This window comes from Thunnus albacares, chromosome 5 (assembly GCF_914725855.1).
Source record: "Thunnus albacares chromosome 5, fThuAlb1.1, whole genome shotgun sequence".
Classification (NCBI taxonomy): domain Eukaryota; kingdom Metazoa; phylum Chordata; class Actinopteri; order Scombriformes; family Scombridae; genus Thunnus; species Thunnus albacares.
Genome location: NC_058110.1, coordinates 14689687 through 14711598, shown reverse-complemented (window position 1 = coordinate 14711598; position 21912 = coordinate 14689687). Strand labels below are relative to the sequence as shown.

General features: G+C 38.5%; 2 protein-coding genes across 7 annotated transcripts in view; one reads left to right on the top strand and one right to left on the bottom strand.

Moving 5' to 3' along the window:
* Positions 1-298: 298 nt before the first annotated feature.
* Positions 299-20940, top strand: sycp2 (synaptonemal complex protein 2). 5 transcript variants are annotated; one of them, XM_044352013.1, is made up of 47 exons: positions 299-398; positions 972-1049; positions 1149-1289; positions 1378-1509; positions 1606-1710; positions 1802-1826; positions 2243-2328; positions 2433-2527; positions 2637-2671; positions 2753-2895; positions 3007-3059; positions 3360-3405; positions 3731-3835; positions 3945-4005; positions 4309-4460; positions 4790-4864; positions 5209-5295; positions 6033-6144; positions 6854-7002; positions 7154-7222; positions 7605-7668; positions 7785-7830; positions 7965-8044; positions 8190-8626; positions 9387-9514; positions 9619-9655; positions 9733-9803; positions 9897-9942; positions 10043-10086; positions 10201-10261; positions 10385-10550; positions 10680-10744; positions 10837-11019; positions 11727-11900; positions 12606-12659; positions 13372-13525; positions 14273-14577; positions 15494-15772; positions 15941-15992; positions 16258-16386; positions 17306-17499; positions 17803-17897; positions 18216-18315; positions 18530-18588; positions 19751-19829; positions 20145-20201; positions 20435-20940. In XM_044352013.1, exons 2-47 carry the CDS (start codon positions 999-1001, stop codon positions 20504-20506), a joined length of 4953 nt encoding a protein of 1650 aa, XP_044207948.1. In that variant the 5' UTR covers positions 299-398; positions 972-998; the 3' UTR covers positions 20507-20940. The 5 variants fall into 5 exon arrangements, with proteins under 5 accessions (XP_044207948.1, XP_044207944.1, XP_044207947.1 ...); XM_044352009.1 differs by having other exon boundaries at positions 12606-12764; XM_044352012.1 differs by having other exon boundaries at positions 300-398; positions 4309-4457; positions 12606-12764.
* Positions 20486-21912, bottom strand: part of phactr3a (phosphatase and actin regulator 3a) — a 31581-nt gene continuing 30154 nt past the window's right edge. For both annotated transcript variants that reach the window (XM_044352016.1, XM_044352015.1), the window contains exon 12: positions 20486-21653. In XM_044352016.1, coding sequence (XP_044207951.1) covers positions 21638-21653 — 16 coding nt within the window. In that variant the 3' untranslated portion in view covers positions 20486-21637. The remainder of the gene's footprint in view (positions 21654-21912) is intronic.

Sequence of the window (21912 nt, the reverse complement as noted above, 5' to 3'; positions counted from 1 at the left end):
TAATATGTAGCTCCCTAGCTCCCAGCAGAGCCATATAGAGAGATCTCTATATGGCTCTGGCTCCCAGGAGCTGTCAAAGCCTCATGGGAAATGTAGATGTTATTTCATCTTAGTGAAGGATGACGACTTGTTCAAAGTGTACAATCCTATACAGTTGTATTAACCAATTCAGCTTTAAATATGGACCGAAAATTCGAGAGACGTGTTTAACTTTTCAGAAAGATTGTTGAATTGGTCCTTAGAGAAACGAGAGGAACTGATCAGTATGGATGTTAGGGGGCTGTCTTGCGCATGCGCGATGCACTCAAAGAATTCGCGCGCTCTGTCATTTTAAAACTGTCAGAAAAACGGGTGACAGTTATTGTCAATGTCGTGTGAGGGCGTTGTTTGACTTCAGAGTAAGTAACGCTAAATCATAAGATTACTCAAATCTGATATTGTATCCCGAACTATTTTACTCATTCAGTGGTAGTTCAAACTAGTTTTTCGGGGGTTTTTTTTCGGTCAAATTGCAATAAATTATGGTTAGCTAGCAAGCGACAGTAAATTTAACGGTAGCTAGCATGAACAGCAGGTATCTTACTCCCCACGAATGAGGTCACATAATGGACTAAGTTAGATGTCAAACATAAGTTTTCTAGAAATAGTTTGACCTCATGTGCAAGACAACATAAAGCATCTAAGGTAGGTTTAACTTATGTCATTTTGACAGTTAACGCTTACCACCCAACTGAAGTCCCTCCCACTTAACTAACATTAACGTTAGTCCGTAGCTAACTTAAGTGTAACGTCAACTGAACATGGCTTTTGCTAGATGGCCTAACATAACAAACAGAACACAAATGTGTTAACTTTCACCTATTCATGAAGTTAATTCTTGTTTTTTGGGGGGATGTGGTTAGCGTTCAGATTGTTTAATAGGCCGGTTGATTGATTTGAAATTCACGTAACGTTACACGATCATTTTGAAGACAGCAGAGCCTGAGTGGCAGTAACGCATGAAGGGATCTTTCTCGGAAGGAAGAATGGCACCGAGTCAGGACACACAGGTGGGAATGCAAACTTTTAACAGCTGAGCCTAACTTTACTGTAATATATGTTTAAGCAAGAGTGAAAAATACATTTTAATGAATCATTTTCATGTGCAGTTGGAGAAAGTCATTGATGAGGTGTTCAAGAGTGGGGACGTCCAAGCACTGGATGTATTCTTGCAAAGGGACATGTATGAAGGGACCCCTGTAAAATGTTCCAAACAGTTTCTCATAAAATTAGATAAACTTATCTGCAGGGTAAGATGTAGCATAGCACGCCCACTAATATGCCAAGGTCTCTGTGATGTTGAGGTTTAATGAAACCATATCTTTATTGTTTATGCAGAGTTTGGACCAAAAAGATTTCAAATCAGCCAGTTTGGGTCTCGCCATCATCTACAAGTGTGGGAAATATCTGAAAGTACCTGGTGGTGGTCAAGGGCTGTCAGAAATAATAGCTCAAGGCTTGATCAAAAAGATAAGTATAGATCTAATTCACATGGACATACAGTGTGTGATTATTGTATAAGTAAATACACTTAGTCAGTTGTTGACTGAACCTGGTTTTGTACACATGGTACAGTGGTTTGAGAAATGCAGGCAACTGTGGATCCAGTGCGGCCCACAGTGGGATGAGACCTTGTTCAACCTTTCTGAGGACTTCTTTGAAGCCTTAATGGTGCGCTAATGTCCAACAGTAAAACACATATAATACTTTGTACCACTCATTTCATAATGTAAAAACTTTTTTTCTTTCCTCTGTGTTACAGGTGGTTCATGAAGCATGCAAAAAGGGTATGCTGTACATTTCTTGTTTTATGTGTAGTCCATCCTTAGTATGAGTGTATCGTCTTCAATTAGCTCTTGTTAGGACCCAACTGGAAATTAAAACTACCATCTTGCAATCAGTGTAATCTTAAAAACACAGCATTACTTGAATCTCTTTATTCCATTGACCGGGAGAGTGGTAATTTCTCCTCAACTAGTGTCAACATTTGTAATGTTGATCTTGTTATACCACTTTTTGACATTCTTAACATTGTTTTGAAGAAATTGTGTCCCTTACAGAGTGAGAGGTCATAGTCGCAGATTTAAATGGAAGATAGTGAAGATGAGTTTCTTGGTTTCAGCACTTTCATGATGAAGCTCAGTATAGTTTATAAGAAAAAACTTTGTCTCAGTTCATAGTGTGGCCTCTATGCTTTTTACAGGAACGTATGAAATTACTGAGTCCTTCCTGTATCCTGTTGGTCAGTTGGTAGTAGACCCCAGAATCTACATCCTTATACAAAAAGAGGTTTGAGATAGTTTTAGTATCTAATTTTTTGGAATAGCAATAAAAGCTGTCAGGCGGGTGTTGACTCACAAATTAACCTCTATTAATCTCATAATATCTCATAGGCGATTCGTAAATTTAACGTAATTCTGGACAAAATCCCTATGGAGCTTAAGAAAGAGAGGAAGATCCGAACATCACAGGAGACCTCAGATATCATGTATGTCATGCTAGTTTCCTCATAGTGAAGATCAATATTACTTATTATTTACAGTATCAACACATTCTTGAATTCTCTTAATTCTTGCTTGTTCATCATATTTATACAGGATCAAGCTGGCTGGTCAGGTATTGGAGGGCGGAGGTACATTTTTTATAAATAATACAATTTCACCCAGAACCATATTAAGACACAAAAATGTACAAAACAATCTGTTTGTGTCAGATTACGACCTGCAGACAGCCCTGATGGAGGCATTGTGCAGAATGGCGAGTCCTGACCAGAGGAAGGAGTTGGCGGATCGTTGGTTCAGCATGCAGCATGTGGCCAGTGCCTTTGTCAAGATCCGCGATTCTGAGTTTGAGACTGTAAAAACATGCAATTGATCATTTTGTTGCACTACAATGATAATATACTGTAATAATATTACAACAGTATCATAGTTATGTAGAATTTCATGTAAATGTGTCTGATTTCAGGATTGTCGCAAGTTTCTGAACTTGGTGAATGGGATGCAGGGAGACAGGAGGAGGTACACAGGAACTTCAGGGGTCACAACACAAAGCTTGCCATTCAAAAGAGCAATCTTTCTATTTAACTGTTTCACACTGTTTACTCAAGCACAATGATAGAATGAATAAGAATAACAATTATGATCATAATTGCGCAATAACATACTCGCAAAATAAACAGTGATATAATTCTTTGCCAAGGGATTTTCAATATTGTCTTTTCATTAAATCGCTATATTTGGGTCTTTGATATGACAAATCCTAGCTGACTCAACAACAGATGCACATAACTGAACAGAAATGTCCTCTCTGTATTGTAGAGTGTATTCCTACCCTTGTTTGGAGGCTTATCTTGACAAGCATGAGGTCAGTAGAAACATGATTTCTATGGTTATAAAAATGGGGAAAAAACACTGAATCTGAGTCTGACAGCACATTCAAGGCAGTTATACAGAAATGATCAGGAAGCCTTTGTCTTGATACAATTCATTCAAGTGTTAACCTAGTTTGCATGTAAGCTGAATGTTACAATCCACAATGTACTCCTAGTTAGTAGATGTGTTGAAAGGATTACTGTAAAGAGTACGATCTTGACCTGCTCTATGTGAAAAGTGCCTTGAGATGACTTTTGTTGTGATATGGTGCTATATAAATAAAAATTGATTGATTGATTGATTGGTTATGTTGTCAGCTGCTGATGCCCGCTGATGAGAAGCTGGAAGAATTCTGGATTGATTTCAACCTTGGCAGCCACAGCATCTCCTTTTACTTCACTTTGGCTGATGAAGAGGCACAGGTACCTCTAGATTAATAGTCAATTCATAAAGTTCTTTTTAAATTTACATTTACATAGCCAACAGCATGTACATCAGAGTCTAACATACAGTGGTTTCCCCTTAATGTAGGAGGGCCAGTGGGAAACGATATGTATACATGAGAATGAAGTCCAAAGCTACACTGTTACAGGTAATCAAAGCACAAAGACCACTGTATTAGTATTTACTCTCTTAGCCATTTAGCTGCAAATTTGACCCCCACAGCCAACAAAATTATGTGTAGTGTATTTTTGCCTTTTAATCGGTGAAAGAGCATAACAGGTTAAACAGTCTTCATAAAAATACTGTAATATCCACTTTTGATTTGCGTGTGATTGATTTTTTTTTTTTTTTTTTTTTAAACTTTTGTATGTGTGCTATGTATGACTTTTAAGGATCGCTCACATGTTTGTGTGCATGTGTAACACTGATATAGAGTGTTCTGTATCTCCAGAGAAGGGCAAGAGGCGAGTCTTGCAGTTAAGTCTGTCAGAAGTGGTGGTCGTGGGTGCAGTGGAAGGATCAAGTCTTACCATCTACTTCAGCTCCTCCCTGGACATCCTACAGGCTGCTCGTAGCGTCTATGGACACAGCAAAAACAAAGTAGAGAGGCTGTTGCTTATTCACTCCATCCTTATTGGGCATAATGCTAACAGTGATATTTATTCTGTTTTCTTGTTAAACCAGTATACATGACTATTACATTTCAGAGAATTTCAGGTAAAATAGTGGTATTGAGAAGAACTTGGCAACCAGTAAAAAACTATATTACATTTACACTTGGTTTGTTTTTTTCAATCATAGCAGTTCATTGTCATTAATCATTTACTAGCTTGCATAAGTTGAAACTGCCACATTCTTGCTTTGGCTCTAAATCTTAAGTGTGATTATAATTAAATTAGCGATTTGCATTAACAAGCATCTCTTCCTGTTAGGGCTTTGTAGGAAAGACCAGCACATCTGTAGTGAAGACTACAGTCAAAATTTTAATGGAGGAGAACAACTCCCAGGTAAACAGTGGTGTGTCAACACAAGGCTCTCAGTATACAGCTATGATGTGACCAGTGTGGTTATTTCAAATACCAAAATTTATTAAACTGGTGACAGTTGGGGCAGGTGCCCATTTACAGAGGGGAATGGCAGCAGTTAGGTTTGGAAATGATCAGAATACAAGGTGTAAGTTACATGACCACAGACAAAAAAATATGGTTTGTGTTTGGCTGCGGAAATAAGGTTTATATTAATGTGATATTATTGTATCAGAAGTGCTTTGAACAATTTGAAAATCTGTCATAAATGCAAACCGGTATTATAGCTTTGAGGTGTTTTTTACTGCATGCCTCCCTCCACACAGGTTGTTCCAGAAAGCCAGGTGTCCCTTGGTGAAAGTGAGAAAAATACTGCCCCCTACGTTTTACCTGCCCTGCCTGCACCTGTACAGGTGAAAGAGTTTTGTATTGCATAGTCAATCAAATATGTAGCAGTTAAGTGTAATATACACATAATTTTGTTTATGACAGTAGTTTCAGTTCCAAAGGAACATACATAACCTGGCTCTCCAGATTTTTGGGATTTTTGTGGTTACAATAGTAATAATGCTAATCCAGTCAATATATACTTAATATATTAAACGTTTTTTGATTAGTTCATTCAGTAACTTGAACACAGAACGGTGGTTTTGTCCAGTTATGACACTATTTTTGTACAAAATTATTAAATGTAACATTACAGTACATACGTAACACCAAACGATGGAGTCTTTGAGAGAAAGAGGATTAAAGATGATTAAGAGGACTAAGAGGCCAAACTCCTTTTAATTGACCTCAGTTAAGATTGTGAAGTATAATATGATAAATCAAATTTGTAACTACCATTTTTGCCATCACACAAATTGTAGTTACAAATTTGGTTATTTCATTAATTGCAACACCTAAGTCAAGAAGAGCAAAGGAACTAACTACATCAGGGTCAAGGTTTGCTGACCAGTATTTGTCAAGACACTGAATCCCTTTCGACTGCTGAATTTTTATATTTCTATTTGAAGGTGATCATGTGCTATTAACTTAATGTTGTACGAATGACATATAAGAATATTTTTTGAGTATAAAAGTTAAATTGACCATTGTAGGAGGCCATACAATAGATTCACAGACACAGCCATTCTGCTTGTCCATCCAGATCCAGACCCCAGCCAAGATGAGGATTTCAGAGTCCACCACCTTCATCAGCAGCAGCAGTGCAGGAGGAAGTGTGCATCGTGCCAGTTCCCTGTCTGCTGTCATGTCATCAAGTAGGTGACACTATAAATTGTCAAGAGGAGCTGTCACTCCAGTTCCAGTATAATTGTATTTTGTCTCTATAGTATCATCGGTTCCTTGAAATAAATTGAATTAAAAATGCACTAAAACAGTTATTAAGATTTAGCTTTTTTGCAAAGGATTCACATATATGTATGCACTGCATGTCTATTCTTTGCAAAATATGAGGTTTTGCAAATAATTATTTTGCATTAAATCTGCTTTACAAAACACTTTGGATTAAATGTTTCTGATTACATTACTGAACAAAAAGTTTGGTTTGTTTGTTTGTTTTTTTGCAACTGGGCCCTGTAGTTTGGGAGGAAACAGAGTCACATCTAGTGAGATAAATAAACTGGTTACATTACAATAAATGTATTTTTACTTTGTTGCTTTGTTGACAAATAAAGTAGAGAGAATTGCATAGTTGAGAGTCTTTAGGGATTTAGTTATGATAGTGTGTACATGAGTTAATATGTCTCCAATTGACAAATCCATCCTTAACAGCATGTCTGTTTAACATTTATCAAGATAGTTGTTATATTCACATTCACTTCTACCATATTGTTACCCAAATCATTTTAGACAATTTAGTTTAGTTTGTCTTATTTTCCTAATGTGGGTGAATATGAATTAAAGCAAAGCATGTAGATTTAACTGTTAACTATATCACAGCTCTTTTCTCCCTCTTTGACACTCCAGCTGTGGGTAAAGGGAAACCATCTCTGGAGATGGTTCATTCATGTGATAAGCAGAGCAAAGTTTACTTGGGAGAACTAAGGACATCTGCTAAGACCTGCAGTCATGGCACAACACCTGGCAGCACAAAAGCAGGCGGCATGATAGAGCAGGTATGACACATACTGAATATATACTGCACTTAACATACTACATAGGATGTGTAATGGTTCAAAATACTAAACACTGTTTTAAGCTCTGAGTGGTCACTAAACAGCAAGCCCAAAATCTGACATCACTTTTATTTAATGGTTTCTGTCTCAGTCTGATTTGTCTCAACAGAGCACAGCTTCCAAACAGGCCGTCAAGAATACAGTCGGTAAACACAAAAAGGTATAATCATCAAATTATTATGTTTGTGATAACATTACACTAGGATGAGTTTCCTGCTTTTGCACCATATTTCTGAACAGTTTTCACTATATGGGGCTATGATACACTTGAACTATGAACACAGAGGTATTGCTTTTGACTCTTCTCAGTAATTACATGTATTGGCTATTAAGATGATTCTGATGACCCCAGACCCAGGTAATGTTTGAGACTATTGTTCCCGACCATCTCACCAAACAGGATTTCTCTTCCAGCTGCCACGCAAATCATTTCTCCTGACACTCTTGTATGTATTTTTTTTTTTTAATACAGTGGAAGGAAAGGTATATTGCACAAAATATGCTATGCATTTGCATTTGTTGTCTCTGTGCTTATCCTACAGAACATACCAGTTACAAGAGCAGTAGATATGGTTCTAGCTGGACAGGGAGAAGAACAGTCTCTGGGTATTGTATTGTATTGTATTGCCACACTGACTTTGACTTTATTGTAGCCCAGAAATACAGCTACACTGTTATTCTTCAGAGACTTTTAAACCCATCACTGATCTTTTTACTTACAGAGAATGGTTTTGTGCCTGACACGCAACCCAGAACTGAGAGAAACATGTAAGCACTATAAAGAAACTCCATACTGTTTGCAAATCTTCTGTCATCAGAGTAGCCTTCCTCTGATTGGTAGTGTTGTGTGTATTGTGTACATATATTGTATATCTAAATATGCTTATGTGTTAAATTTGTAGATCTTCTAAGTGGAGCAAACTGTCAATTTCTGAAATGTTAATGATGCCTACACAGAAAATGAATTCTCTGCCAAGAACTGGTGAGCAAAGAAGCCCTAAAATATCTTCACTGTTTCTAGGACTTCACTGAATGTTGTGCAGATAAAAAGCTAGTAACAAAAACTAGGTAGTTAAATAAGAAATGTCACCAAACTTTTAAAATTAATTCTTCTTTTTTCTCTGTAGATTCCCCTTCAAGTTTGGCACAACAGCCAGAACGCCCAGCTTCTGCCCAGGGATTGTCTGTTCCAGGCTCAGGCCCAATCAAACAAAAGGAACTCCATATCAAACTCACCCAGCGCCTGCAAGAGGTCCTCAATGAGAGGAACCAAAATCCTGCACCTCAGGAGCCAGCTGCAGTTCAGAGAAAAATGTGTGATATCAGAGAGGACTCTAAAGGCAGAAGCTCTGCAGACCAGTGTGGTTCCACATTGTATACTTCCAAAGAGCAGCAGGCCCGGAGAAATGGCCTGGCCAAAAGGAAGAGCAAAGGCAGGATGTCACTAGAGGCAGATGCTGATGCAGTCAAAGCTCCAGTTAAGGCCTCCACAACCAAAGCTCTGCAGGAGAGAACACCAAATGTTAAGGTTAAAACTAACAGTGGCCTCTCAAGGAAAGAGAAGGTATGAGCTCGATAAGCTTTAAAGTGGGTATACCTGATATCTTTATGATAACAATGTATTAAATGACAAATGTAATGTGGAAGCCTCATTGGTAGTGATGAACCTACAGAGAATTATCACCCAACTCTGCAGCTCCCTCGGGTCCATGGAGGTTTAGAGGGAGTTTCAGCTCATTGTTAAGTTGTCTTCACTGTTTTGGTTCACTTTCATACCATCGTTTTTGGCTGCAGCGGGCAGCTGTTTTCAGAGAACCTACTGTACACTACACTGCTCAGCACTGAATGGCAAACAGACACGGTTAGAAACTTGCTGGTGGAGCATTTAGCAGCTAAAGAACCAGATATTTCCCTTAGGACTTGATAGGGACCAAAAACAGTGCTAAAAAAACTGAATGAAGATGAATGATGATGTTGCTCCAGAACTGCTGGATGTGTACATAAGCACATTTGTTTTCACTGCCCCCAAGTGGCCAAAAATCAGAATTGCAAGATTTGGAAATATGAGATCTGGAGCACATGGTTATAGTAAGAGCTTTTATTAAGTAGCTCTTTGGCTGTATGCTCCAGATCTCATCTTTCCAAATCCTGCCTCAGTTGTCCTGTTTACCGAAACTGGTTTAAGCTAAAAGTTGGCTAATGCACAGAGTCTCCTTCACCATTAGTTATTGCAAATCCAAGCAGCTTAATGTCCATTCTTAGGCTCTTAATGTTGTATTAGCATCTATATTGGGATAGTCACTTCTTCTACTGTATCCATTCAGAGAGATGCAGAGGCTGCAGACAGCATGGTGAAGCTCATCTCTAGCCGTTATGAGATTAACACTCAATCCACATCAAAACCTACAGCAGAAAATATCCCTCAATGCTGGATTCCTCCACTTGTCAACAGGTAAACATGATGATTGTAGGCTACATTATGTTATAAATTGGTAAATGAACAAATATCAATGCTGGAACTGTGCCACTCATTGACTGTTTGTGTTTTTGTAATAGGCCGATCTTTAATATGAACTGGCAACCAACTGCTAAAGTAAGCGATCATTACTTGATTTATAGTGAGGAGTAACTTTAACTTGATTTACTTAAGATGATCTCTGTCTGCTGTAGAGAGAAGACTTTGGATCTGTGAGCTTAATGAAATCTCATAGCAAAACGACAACAAAGTCTACGAGGCAGAGGTAATATTGTATAATTAAGCTAAAAGGTTTTAGGAACATTTTAACATTTCAGTGCATTTAGGATGAATGTAATGCCTATTCTCTTTTATACAGACAAGATATTTTTGCATTCAACATTGATGCCCCATTGAGTATTGGGGTAAATATTACTCTTTGTTAATTTATATCTTTGAATGTGTTACACCTGAGTACTCGGTATACCACTGTAGTGTTTTAAGTCTGTTTTTATTGCTCTTTAGGGAAAGGACAAAACCTTCACTAACACCTCTGCCATATCGAGCACGTAGGTCTGACTGGCCTGTGGACCATCAAGAAGTATCACTGTTGAAACACAACCATTTGTCAAGATTTTGTATTAAAATCTGTCTAATTTCTTATTACCCATGTTGTTTGGCAGTGAGATCCATGACTCCTCAATATCCCTCACCACAACCAAGACAGGCCAACCTGTGGCAAAAGTATACTTTCATTGTAGTATTATATTATAGGTATTAAAATGTTGGAGGTTGTAGAGACTCTGTGTGTGTCTACATATATAGATATAGATATTTCTCTCTGTTCTGTCACTTTGTTTGTTGTAGGAAAAGAGGTATGTGAAGAAGCACCTGTTCAGTGACACAGACACAGACTGTAACGTGACAGAGGTCAGCTGGTTGAGGGAGTCAAGTAGGAAACCCAAACCCAAAGTTACCAAATACTCCAGGCCGGTGCCCGTCAAGCCTAAAGCTCTATCACCTCATACTTCGTGTAGGCTATTTAAACCACAAAATTATGCTGCTCACAATTTTAAATTCATCACATTGCGATTCAATGTTGATGTAATGATTTGAGTAAATTAGTTTTTCCATAAACAGTATGTGCGTTCCTTCATGGCAGATGAATCCCCAGATTTACCCCCGCCCTCTCCAAAACCTGTAAAGGGCAATACCAAACCCAATAAGGTAAGGCAGTATTTGTGTTTTTTTGTAAATATGCTATAAGCCTGTGATACAATATCCCAGTCAGCCACAGTGTGTCACTGCTGTTTAATCAGAAAAAGCTTGATGTGAAGAAAGCAGCAGAGCAGCCAAAGTCAGTGAAGCCAGCAGCAGCACCCAGCAGACAACATGCAGCAGGCAGGAGGTCCCAGAGAGCTGCAGCCACCATAGCCAAGAGCTACAGAGAGCCAGACACTGATGACAGCCAGTCAGAATCAGAGAAGCGTCTGGCTCCCAAGGCAAGAGACTTATTTATTTCTTGTTTTGTAAAAAGTTTATTAATACGTACTGTGAATCTGCCCATACCAATTAGCTTTTTGGTGTTTTGTTGATAAAAGTAATGCTACAGACCAGTGTGGTCAAAGTCAGCCTGACAACGGGGAAGACGTGATGTCCAAATAGTAAAACAAATAATGATTTTTGGTCAGAAATAATGATCATTCATGCAGTGTTGCATACCTTGTTACACAGTCACAGTAGAGTGAGTAAAGTACAAACATGATGTCAAAGGAGGCCTTGTTTTGACAGAGTGCCAGTCCTCCCCACACATACACATATCTTGATCTCTCATTCTTACACATAATTAATTGCTCACAGCAAATGTGAAGCCAATTGTGTCAATATTTTGATAGTACTTGAGAAGCACTTGAGCAACAATATTTATTTAAAATAAATTTTCTCTTCAACAAGTGAATGGTAGATTGAAAGACAAGTACCTGAAGATGCTTGCTTGATGTCAAGCATCCGTTTTAATCAAGTCGTACATCAAAATTTGGATTGGCTAGACTCTGCAGCCCTACTACACAAGAGCAAAAACACTTGTGGGAGGCACTCCATGCTATTGGGAATACACACAGTTGACTACTGTAATTTTAAAATAACAGTAGTTGATTATAGTGCTGTTTCAGTTGACCAAAATCATCCTTTCTCTGTCCCCCAATAATAGTACTCCTCCACTGATCAGCTGGAAAAAACTGAGAAAACCCATGAGACTGCTCAGGTGAGGAAGAAAAAGACTGGCAGTAAACAACCAACCAAGAGCCATATGAAGCCAGAGAGCAGCCATCATAGCAGCCAGTCAGAGTCCGAATCTGTGTCAGAGCAGCCACCAATTTCCAAGGTAGGGGCCATTGAGTTTATATGTAATGTAATTATTGATCATGCCGTAAAACATCTGGTCATCTGAGTACAGCATAAAACATGCATCATATCCAACATATATCACAACATTCTCATACAGTGATCAACTTAGTTACCAACTTGCTCTATTCTGACTGATAGTCAGCAGCAGAAGGCTCTGTTTGCATGTGTTTGTGGGGTTGTTAAACTACAATTTTCCAAAAAGGCAAAACATTTATTTTATGTTACTTTAGTATGGACGTTCATAATGTTTTAATTAAGTAACAAACAAAGAAAAGTAGCTAGGGCTTATTCATCAGGTAGAATCCATCAAAAATCAACCAAAAATGTCCATATCACTATGTCAGAGCTTGTAGTGAACTCCACATATGGATGTGGTTGTTTATCCAGCATCATAAGGTTTTGTTAGAGCTGTTGAAAAGAATCACATTGGCAGGAAAACAAGGGGTGAAAATTAAAACAGCTTTTGGCAGACAACAACTGTGAAAGTTCAACCACAGGCATTTTTTCTCTAGCCAGTCAGTGCAGTACTGAGCTCTGTACAATCTATAAGAATGCTGGTTATTTTATTTGCAGTGTGAATACAGAATGGCATAATGTTTCAATGTCCTCACTGAGTCATTTTAACATCAGAGTTGTATTAATAGTTGATTGTTGCATTCCTTTTTGCTTTGCCTGCCAACAGAAATATTTTGTAGGCCAGCAGGGGAAAAGTGAGAAGACCTGTCAACAGGTTCCAGTGGTAAAGAAGAGAAAAAATACCTCCTCTGAGCAAACTGTAGATACCTATAGGAGACCGGACCGCAACAACCAGTCAGATTTTAAAAAGCCATCTGGTCTCAAGGTGGGAGCCAGTTTTCTATTTAGGTCATTCCAGTCATCACCTTTTGGAAAGTATTACACTATGTGAATTAAGCACACCTGATGATATTTGTTTATTGTGATTATTGACTGTTAACAGTCCAATTTGGAAAATACTAGTTAAATTCTGCAGAAAAAGTTATATAGACAATAATAAAAGAATTCTCACCTCATCAGACAACTTACAGATGTACATTTCAGCAGATCTTGGCAGTTTATACATTTACAAAACATGGACAGAGAATGAAAATGAGCACTATTGGCTCTTCGCATGAAACTTACCAAGCAGATGTGTAAGCAGGCGTGTTAAAACAGATGAAAGAATATACATAATCTTAATAAAATGATTGGAAAAGTGATTTTGTTGGTTTGTGCAAAATAATGTCATTTATAGAAACAATATAATATATATAATTTCTCATCAAAAGATGTTAAAATGTTAAGATGACAGCTAACAGACAGAGCTGGGCATTAAGCTGTATTGAGCTGGGAATGAACCAGGATCTGGAACATGCACATGCATGTTGTGAGCCTGAGTGGATTTAGCACTTGTTAAACATCATATATAACAGAAACACTCTGTTTTTCAGCAGCAGAGGCCAGAGAATGTTCTTCAAGAAACTACAAAGTTAAATAAGACAAATGTCATCCTTGCTCAAGAACAGAAGAATGCATTGGAGGAGTCCTGGGCTGCCCGCCAGGCGTCTTTCTCTCCGTCTCCTCCTTTTATCGAGAGGATGAGATGTAAGACTCTGTGGAAAGCCGCACATCCGCATCAGTTAGATAACAGTCATTTGACTTCTCTGACTTGTTTCATGGTGAATCAAATGGTTTATGAATTCCATCACAGGGGCCACATGTATTACTTAATAGCCCTTTTGACACTTGTTGGCTTGGTTGCTGAAACTCTTTCCCATCATTGACATACATTGCCTTTGCTTGGATTCTGCTGTAATAAATCGTAGATAGTGTTTCGTATTCACTGACTTTCTGTAGTGAAGTGTATTATCTATAACTTTACACTTAAAATTTTGACTATGGACAACAAGTGGTTTTATTATTTAATTGTTGATATGTTGCAGTTTGGTGACACTCCACAGGCAGACTGTCATTTTGTAATTTTAGCCGGAAAAATAACTCATCACTTTTGAATTTGTCAAATCTGAAATGGACATGTGTACAAAAGAATATTCTTCCCCTAAAACCCAAATTTTTGCACCAATTGTATGAAAAGCATTTACTTGACCTACTCAGTCATCAGATATCTTGTATTTACCCTTGTAAACATGTAGAACGTTCTGTGTATGAATCTACGTTTGCACAAGATGCATTTTCAAGTTTTTAAACTGTTATATAAATGACCCTATTGCTCCTCAACCTCTTAACTGTAAATTGATATGTAGAAAAGCATGTATATATTGACCTTCTACTCTGTGTTCAACTTCTGAGGCCAGCTGTTTGAACATCTGTGCTTATTTTGGATCTTCACAGCTGCTGAGAGGTCAGCCCCAACCTTGGCTTTGACCATCTCCCCTCTCCTCACCCCGCGGGGATCCCCACTCCCTGCCTCCCCCGACCCTCCCTGCCAGGACACCCCCTCGCCATTCCTGCTGCTACCCAAACCTCGCTTGACAGTCAGCAGTAAAGGAAACCTCAAGCCCTCGTTCTACGGAGCAGAAAAGAAGCGCAGGACATCCAAGACTCAGTCCATCCAGTCTTTCTCCCCTCTCCCTTCACTGACCTCCAGAGGTCAAACCCCTGCAGCCGGTCCTCCCACTGGACCAAGTGCAGTGGAGGTAAAACAGCACCTTTTTTTTTCTCCATGATGTAGGTCTCATGGATCCTGTGTTAGGGGTTAGAATTGCGTTCAGACTTTTTTAATGTAGCATATCCACATGCTCATTTTTACCCTGAATTGTAGTTAGTCAGTGGCATCTGGCATCATCTTAAAGTTGTTTAACAACTCATCTCAGAATCCATTTCTAACGGCTGGCAGGGAGTTCCCTGGTATTTATCATCTTTGAGTGATTCACACACCTTTACACTACATGGAAGTCATTGACGTCATTTGACGGTCACGTGAGAATCACTAGAGTGACATGAAAGGACGTGTGAGTTATTAGATGACTGCAGGCCTTTAAAGACAGTAACCTGGAATTTAAGGAAGTAGGTATGTGACCTGAACGTTAGTGTTTGAAATTCCCAGACCTGCTGAGAAAATGTGAGTAGCGAAAGTGAAAAAAATAACACTTGCCTCCCTCAACAACCATTTTGAGGTTCTTTCTTTAAGCAATTTTGTTATATTAAATGTCAAATTGTTCCACTCTCAACTGCTAACAATTGTTAAGCGTAACATTAGGGATCAAGCCACTGTCGGGATTGAACATGTGTCTGAAGTGGCCATTTGAGAAATTCATCATACATCATGTAATTATGTGGATAATGTTGGAATTACACATGATGATTTGGATGATTAAGTAGCAGGATTGAAATGACCTATTTAACTCCAGACAGGGCAAATAATAGTTCAGCAACTCTCCATCTGTGCCTCTTGATGTATGGTGGAAAATGTCTTTTTCATTAACTGTCACTAATCTATGACATGCATGGCGATTAGATAACCACTAAATGGGTTGCCATATTTCTTCTTCCATCATTTTCTCATCATTTTCTGTCCCTCTCCATTCTTCCATTCCTTTATTTTGTTTCCAGACAAGTCCAGTCCAGCAGCGCCTATTCTCAGCACCTCGATCTCCTTTGTCTCTGTCCACTTGTCCCCTGCTGACGTCCACATTCAATGAGCTGGACAAGCCGTCACTGCCCTCTCCTCCTCAGTCACCGTTCCCTGAAGACACCGTCAACCATGGCCGCCATCATGATTTCAATGAAGTGTCTCCAGTGTCTCGGGTGTCACTGAGCCAGTCATCAGTACTCAGTATTAGAGTTAAGGACAGCACCACTGCTAGCCTGGCAGTGTCTCAGAAAACAGAGGTAGGAAGGGCTTACGACCTATATTTCATATTTCATAATTTTATGATTATGATCAAATGGATGGACTGATGGGACCACCGAAAGACTACTAATGAGTAAATGAGTTATTGTAATTTTTAAATAGCGGTAGCCATCTAACAAATGATGGATTATTCTCCATTCTGACAGAAAACACCACCTTCAGAACGAGACCTAAAACCTGCACAGCTTCATGTCTCAGGTAAAAGCCCTTTTGTGTTCAACTTGGTCCTTGTGTCCTGGATTTCCCACTTGTTACAATCTGACCCCAGAGCAAGGTCCCCTCTGCGCCTTAATGAGGTTGCAGTTCAGAACAAAATGACATCTAATCAAATAGTCATTATAGGTACAAATTCCCTAAAACATTTAATGCGGTCAAAATGCATATCTGTTTTAGATGAAAACACCTTTGTCAAGGAACAGTTGTATTATGGGAAATGTATTATAATGTGTGGTTGTTGGTACAGGACCCAGTCGCAAGCGCCACATCTCTTTGTCCAGTAACTCTGAGGAAGATGAGAGGGATGATAGGAAGAAAAGCAAGATGAGAGGGCAGCGTTCTCCTCGGATGAGACCGAGGAAGTTGTTCAAGTCCTGTAAGACATATTAGTTGTACATAGTGAAATAGTGGCAAATTCAGTTAGTAATCACATCTCCAAATATCCTGGTGAAATAAAAACTATTGGGACGTCAGAGCCACAATGCTAATGTAAACCTGAAAACATTTGCATTACACACCCTATACAAGTATTATGAATATCACCACATTAGTTTTTTAACAACATGGGATATGAGTGCCATTGTTCTCATAAACCAATAAAACGGTTGTTTTGAATTTTCTGTTTAATATTTAAGGTTATCTGGATCATGTAAGGCATCTTGGTGATAAGTTACTTCTCTACTTACAATCATTAAAAAAGCCTCTTAAATTATTTACATAGTATTTGCCATTCAACACAGCACCAATGTACCTAAATGCAGTATCAGGTATTAAAATATGGCCACTTTTCAGTGTTTTACCTCAATAACTCCTATGTGAGATAACATGCAAATTTTCTCATTGTTTCAGCCACCAGACCTCATGCTCAGGTCTGAGCTGGGGAGAGCAAAGTAGTTTAGAAGCAGGCCAAAGGATAGAACTTTCCAAGTTACTGAGGAAGGAATATCAGAATATCAAGAATAAGTCTGTAAGAGACAAAACTCATGGCACAGGCACCCTTTTCCCCAGTTTTCACTAGACTTCACATTCAGTGTCAAGTGACATGGTGAGGAACATAAGGTTACATTGTCTTAGAATTAAAGATGGGTAATTACATGTGAAATACATTTTACGTAAATATGTGGATATTTATTTTTTTAATGACAGGCCTTCTTAGGATACCCATGCCATGAAGATGTCAATTTTATACAAAAACAATATTTGCAACCTTAGATAATATTTATTGCAGGGTTTTTAACCAGAATTTGACTCTTGAGATTGTCCTCCCAACGTATCAGTGGCTCTGTTATTCTTAGTTGCTGAGGTGTCTGCTGAAGGTGAGATGAGCCAAGTGATGTCTTCTTCCCACACGGTGAGCTCCAGTCACTGGGAGGCTGAAGTGGCAGAGGGAGACATGGACATGGATGAGGATCTGGAATTTCCAGAAATGGCCTTAAACCCAAATAACCTGTGCCAACAATTCAGCTCTGAGCTGAAGAACAAGTTCCAGGTTGGACACATACAATCACACACATTTATATAGCCAGTGAGGCAAGAGAGTATGCAGCAGTGATTGTATTACCGGCACACTACATTATGTAGATCCCCTGTTTTTGAAGTTCAAAAGACAATTAACTCCTCTGAAAATAACGTGTTACGTGTGACAAAGCAGTGACTTATGTAATTTCTCAAGACTTGACACTTCATATTTCTTGTCCACTCTCTTTTCTTAATTCTGAGCCACTGATATGTTGTTAAATTATTAAATGATGGCCTTTCTGAACCACTAACTATTACATATGTTTGTATTCAGAACCGTTCTAAGATGATGGAGGTTTACAACAAGCAGTCTTTGAAGACTGTCCAGCAACATGTCTCCTCCCTCAACATGCAAGTTACCAAATACAGGTCAGTTAGTATGTAGTTGGTGTTGCAATTAAAACACACAGTTAACTTTTCCACAAGAAATTACAAAATTAATGTGCAAATTTGAAGTTTTTAACATCAAAAATACTGCTTAGTTTTTACCTTTGATTGATGGCTGGTTGCCTACCAATGTGGTCCTTTAAGGAAAAATTAAAACACAAAAAACTTGTTAGTACAGTATGTTTAATAGGCTGTAGCTCTAGTGTTTTGTCATCCTACAATCTGGGGAAAAAAACATTTTTCAATTGCTTTTCATTTTTGATTTCCACTTCACTGGTTTATGTTCCATCCTCTGTACAGGACTCAGAGACTTGAACAGGTACAGAAGGTCCTTTTGGAAGAGATCCACAAACTGGAGCAGGATGACACTACACTGAAAAACATGGAGAAAGACCTGACTGTAGGTCACTCTGCCTCTTTCTATGTATTTCTTTCATTTTCTCTCGCTCTCTCACACAGACACTATCATTTTGTAACAATTTGAGGGAGAATGCTGAAAGTAGTATTATTAAAAAAAAAAAAAAAAAAATCTCACCGTACAGTATTCTGTCAGATGTGATTGTTATCAAATATGACGTGTTGTTGATGTGATCTGTGTGTCTATGTTCTCTCAGATGTACTGGAAAAAGCAGATTGTGGCGTTCCATTCTTACCAGGAGCAGGAAACCAGGAGGTGAATAAGAGGCCTAGTGTGTGTGTTTGTGTTTGCTGAAAGAACCATTTTGTTAAGTTTCCTTCCACACTTTGATCAATGCAGTTACCACAGGCTTAAACCCAAATACCCTGTAAACGTTTGAATAACACTCTTGTTTATTCTGTGGAACATGGATTAAAAAGCTTGACTGAAAAATACATTTTTTCCTCAGGCATATCATCATAAGCTAGATATGCACCCAAAAGCACAAGCTATTTTTTGGAGGCATGTGGCCAATTCATTTGACTAAGCTGAGTTCACTGATGTTTAGCAAGATTTCCCTCTGATTACAAAAGGCCATCCTCACTGGTATACCCAGTCATGACAAAAATATATTAAAGTCACAGTGGCGTTTTCAAATAAATGGGTGACAATGAAGTATTTAGATTCAAATTCATCCCGTCATAAGTGGCTATCTTTTTTTTTTTTATTATATGTTTTACACATAGTTATGGGTCTTTTTTTCAGCTGTAGCTTCTTTTTGGCCACTCTGCCATACAGCACAGATTTAGTGTGATTGCTTTTAGTGACTGTTGTCTTTCTGGCAAGGTCTTTCACCATATTTTGTCAGTGGTCTTAAGTTCTTTGTCATCTTCATGTCAGTTCCATCTTGACTTACTGCGGTCACATGAATGCCCAAATCTGTAGGTACTTGATAGGCTTTCAGCTTTAACAGACACTGTTAGATATATGTTTGATTCTAAATCTAATTCTAAAGACATACCAAAAAAATCGTTAAATTAACACTCACATCAAGTATTTTAACTCCACAGCTATTGTAATTGTGTCAAGTAAACCAGGAATCCTTTTCCACAAGTGCACCTTTTAAGAAATAGAGCCTTTAATGTTTAGTGTTGCCTTGCCCCCCCCTTTTTTATTTTATTATTCATTTTAAATGTATTTATTTGACAGAGACAAAGCTCATTATTGAAAAAAAGAACTGTAAGCTAGCCAGTTTGCCTAAAAGGCTCATTTTTATCTGTTGTGCTTGGCAAGATGTTAAAAAAGGGCAAACTAAAATTAGATTAAAATGACATAAATATAATTTACATTTTTCCTTTACCTTTACCTTGTGTGTTCTCTTAGCTTCTTCACCCTCTTCTTCATTCAGTTGCGTGACTGTCTCTCTCCTTCCCTCCAGAAACGAGACCCTGAAGAAAACTCTCCAGAGTAACGTGTGTCACAGCTTGGAGTACGAGGAAAGAATATTCACATCCCAGGTCTGAGCCTCAGGCCTAAACTTCACAACTAACGTCTACTATGTGCTTCATTGCTTTGCTCAAGTGTTAGACTTCTAATTAGCTGTGTAAATCCAGAGCTCAGGTAGCTTTGAGTAAAGAACATCCCTTCACACTTCATCAGTTTTTAAAAATAGAACACGTCACCTCTGCCTGTCAACCTGTCAGTTCAGTCATTTTTTGCTGAGTGGCTTTTATAATGTTTTGCTTATCTCAAGTTGTCCCCTGCTTGTTCTGAGTGTGTTTTATTCTGTGTTACCACCCCTAAAACCCTGCTGCTCTGCCTGATGTTTTCAGATGTGCCTGATAAGAAAAGACATGAAGTCAGTTCAGGACAGACTCCTCGGCGAGATGGTGAGTAGACACGACACAGATGACTCTTCAGCACGGATTAGACCAAAACAATTAGGCTGGTGTTCTCTCTCTCTTTCATTTGGTGTCCTTCACTCTGTCAGCAGGACAATGCTCATGTGAAAGCTTGTACATACCAACAGTCTTGAGAAGATTTATGACTCATATAGTGTTGTGTAAGGTTTTAAATGAAGTGTCATTCTTGAGTGTTTCTTTATGCTTTGTACCTTTTGTAGCAAGAGGGGGAGTTGAAGAGTGTGAAGAGAGGTCTGCATGCTTTGTTTTTCCCTGATGGAGCCAGGTTTTGAGTTGAACACAGTCCTGCTAAAGGTCTCTACACACTAAACAAGGTTGTGTAGTACATCACACCATGCACACTGTGTTGTGTACTTTCATTAACATTTAATTAACATTGTTTCCTTGAAGTTGAGATTTCCAGGTTCTGCTTTTAGCATCTTTCTTTAGTATCTGTATGTGTTTATTTTTTTCTGACCTGGATGTGTTGCTGTTACATGTTTATTTTTATGAGAAATGTTATAATATTCTTATATTAATTATTTTATGAGATTTATAAATTCAATGGATTTTAGTGTTCTTTGAAAGTAAGTACAGGTAATGAGCTTTTTCCATGTCTTTAATTGTGTTGGCTCTATGATTTTTTTTAATACAAATTGCTGATTTATTTATGTAGGTTAGAGAAGAACTGAAAATGGCAAACTAAAGATTGAAAATGTTAACTTTATCAATTGTTTTTAATTACCTCTTCAACTTGATTCTTAATTGAAAATAAAATTGTTTAAAAAAAAATCAGATAAGACATTCTTAAAAAAAGGCCTTGTATTTTGAAGACAAGAGTGCTTACAAAGGTATTTCTCTTTTCAGTGAAGACATTGACGGTCCCATTCAGATTGACATACTGTATGTACAGTTAATATCAAATTCATCCCCAAACCCACCTTCCCCAGACTGCACAGTCTTTACACAGTCCAAGTGACACATTATTCATCAGTTAAGAAAAGGTGAAGCTGGTCACATGCACAACTTCTTCCCACTACATGGATTCACACACCGCCTTGTCAAAGGAGTCCATGAAATAGTACAAAAAAAACAACACGGACTGAATGACAGGATTGTTTTTTTTTCCTCTACCCTCATCCTGAGAGTCAAGAGGCTCCACCAAAGTCCTCTTCCACCAGCCAGCTTCCACGTGGCGAAGTCCAGTAGTCTCCAGGACACACTGCCACAAACATTACTGTCATCTTCTCTCCCACACCCCTATTCTCATATTGATATGATCGTCAAGGGTGCTGGAAGAATGTTAAAGACACACTGAAGGCGAAAAGGCTCCAGGCTCTTTGAACTGTCACCGTTGAGCAGCTTCTAGCAGCCTCAGAAAATTTCTAAGCTCAGCATTTCTTCACAGAAGAAACTCCCCGCTTTCATGGCCGGTGGAACCTGGAGAGACAGATGTGAGGAAATGTGTGTAAGCGGAGAGGTACAAATCATGAGAGCAGAGGGCACCTTCGTCATCATACCCAGCTATGATTGCAGCTATTAATCAGTCCTGTGGGTCTATTTTTAACACGGTCATTGAATTTGCTGAAGAGCTGAACATGTAGTCTCTTCCCATTCTTCTTCTGGGTCACTGTTACATCTCACAACAAAGACCCTGTTTTGCCAAAGCTTAGCCAAGGACGCCGTGGCATTTTATCAT

What these genes read in the sequence shown, in the direction of transcription:
- sycp2 (XM_044352009.1), top strand. Translation starts at nt 999, where the DNA reads ATGAAGGGATCTTTCTCGGAAGGAAGAATGGCACCGAGTCAGGACACA. An exon ending in AGAAGCGTCTGGCTCCCAAG is followed by an intron (nt 11,020 to 11,726) that starts GCAAGAGACTTA and finishes CCCCAATAATAG; the next exon opens with TACTCCTCCACTGATCAGCT. An exon ending in CAGTGTCTCAGAAAACAGAG is followed by an intron (nt 15,773 to 15,940) that starts GTAGGAAGGGCT and finishes CCATTCTGACAG; the next exon opens with AAAACACCACCTTCAGAACG.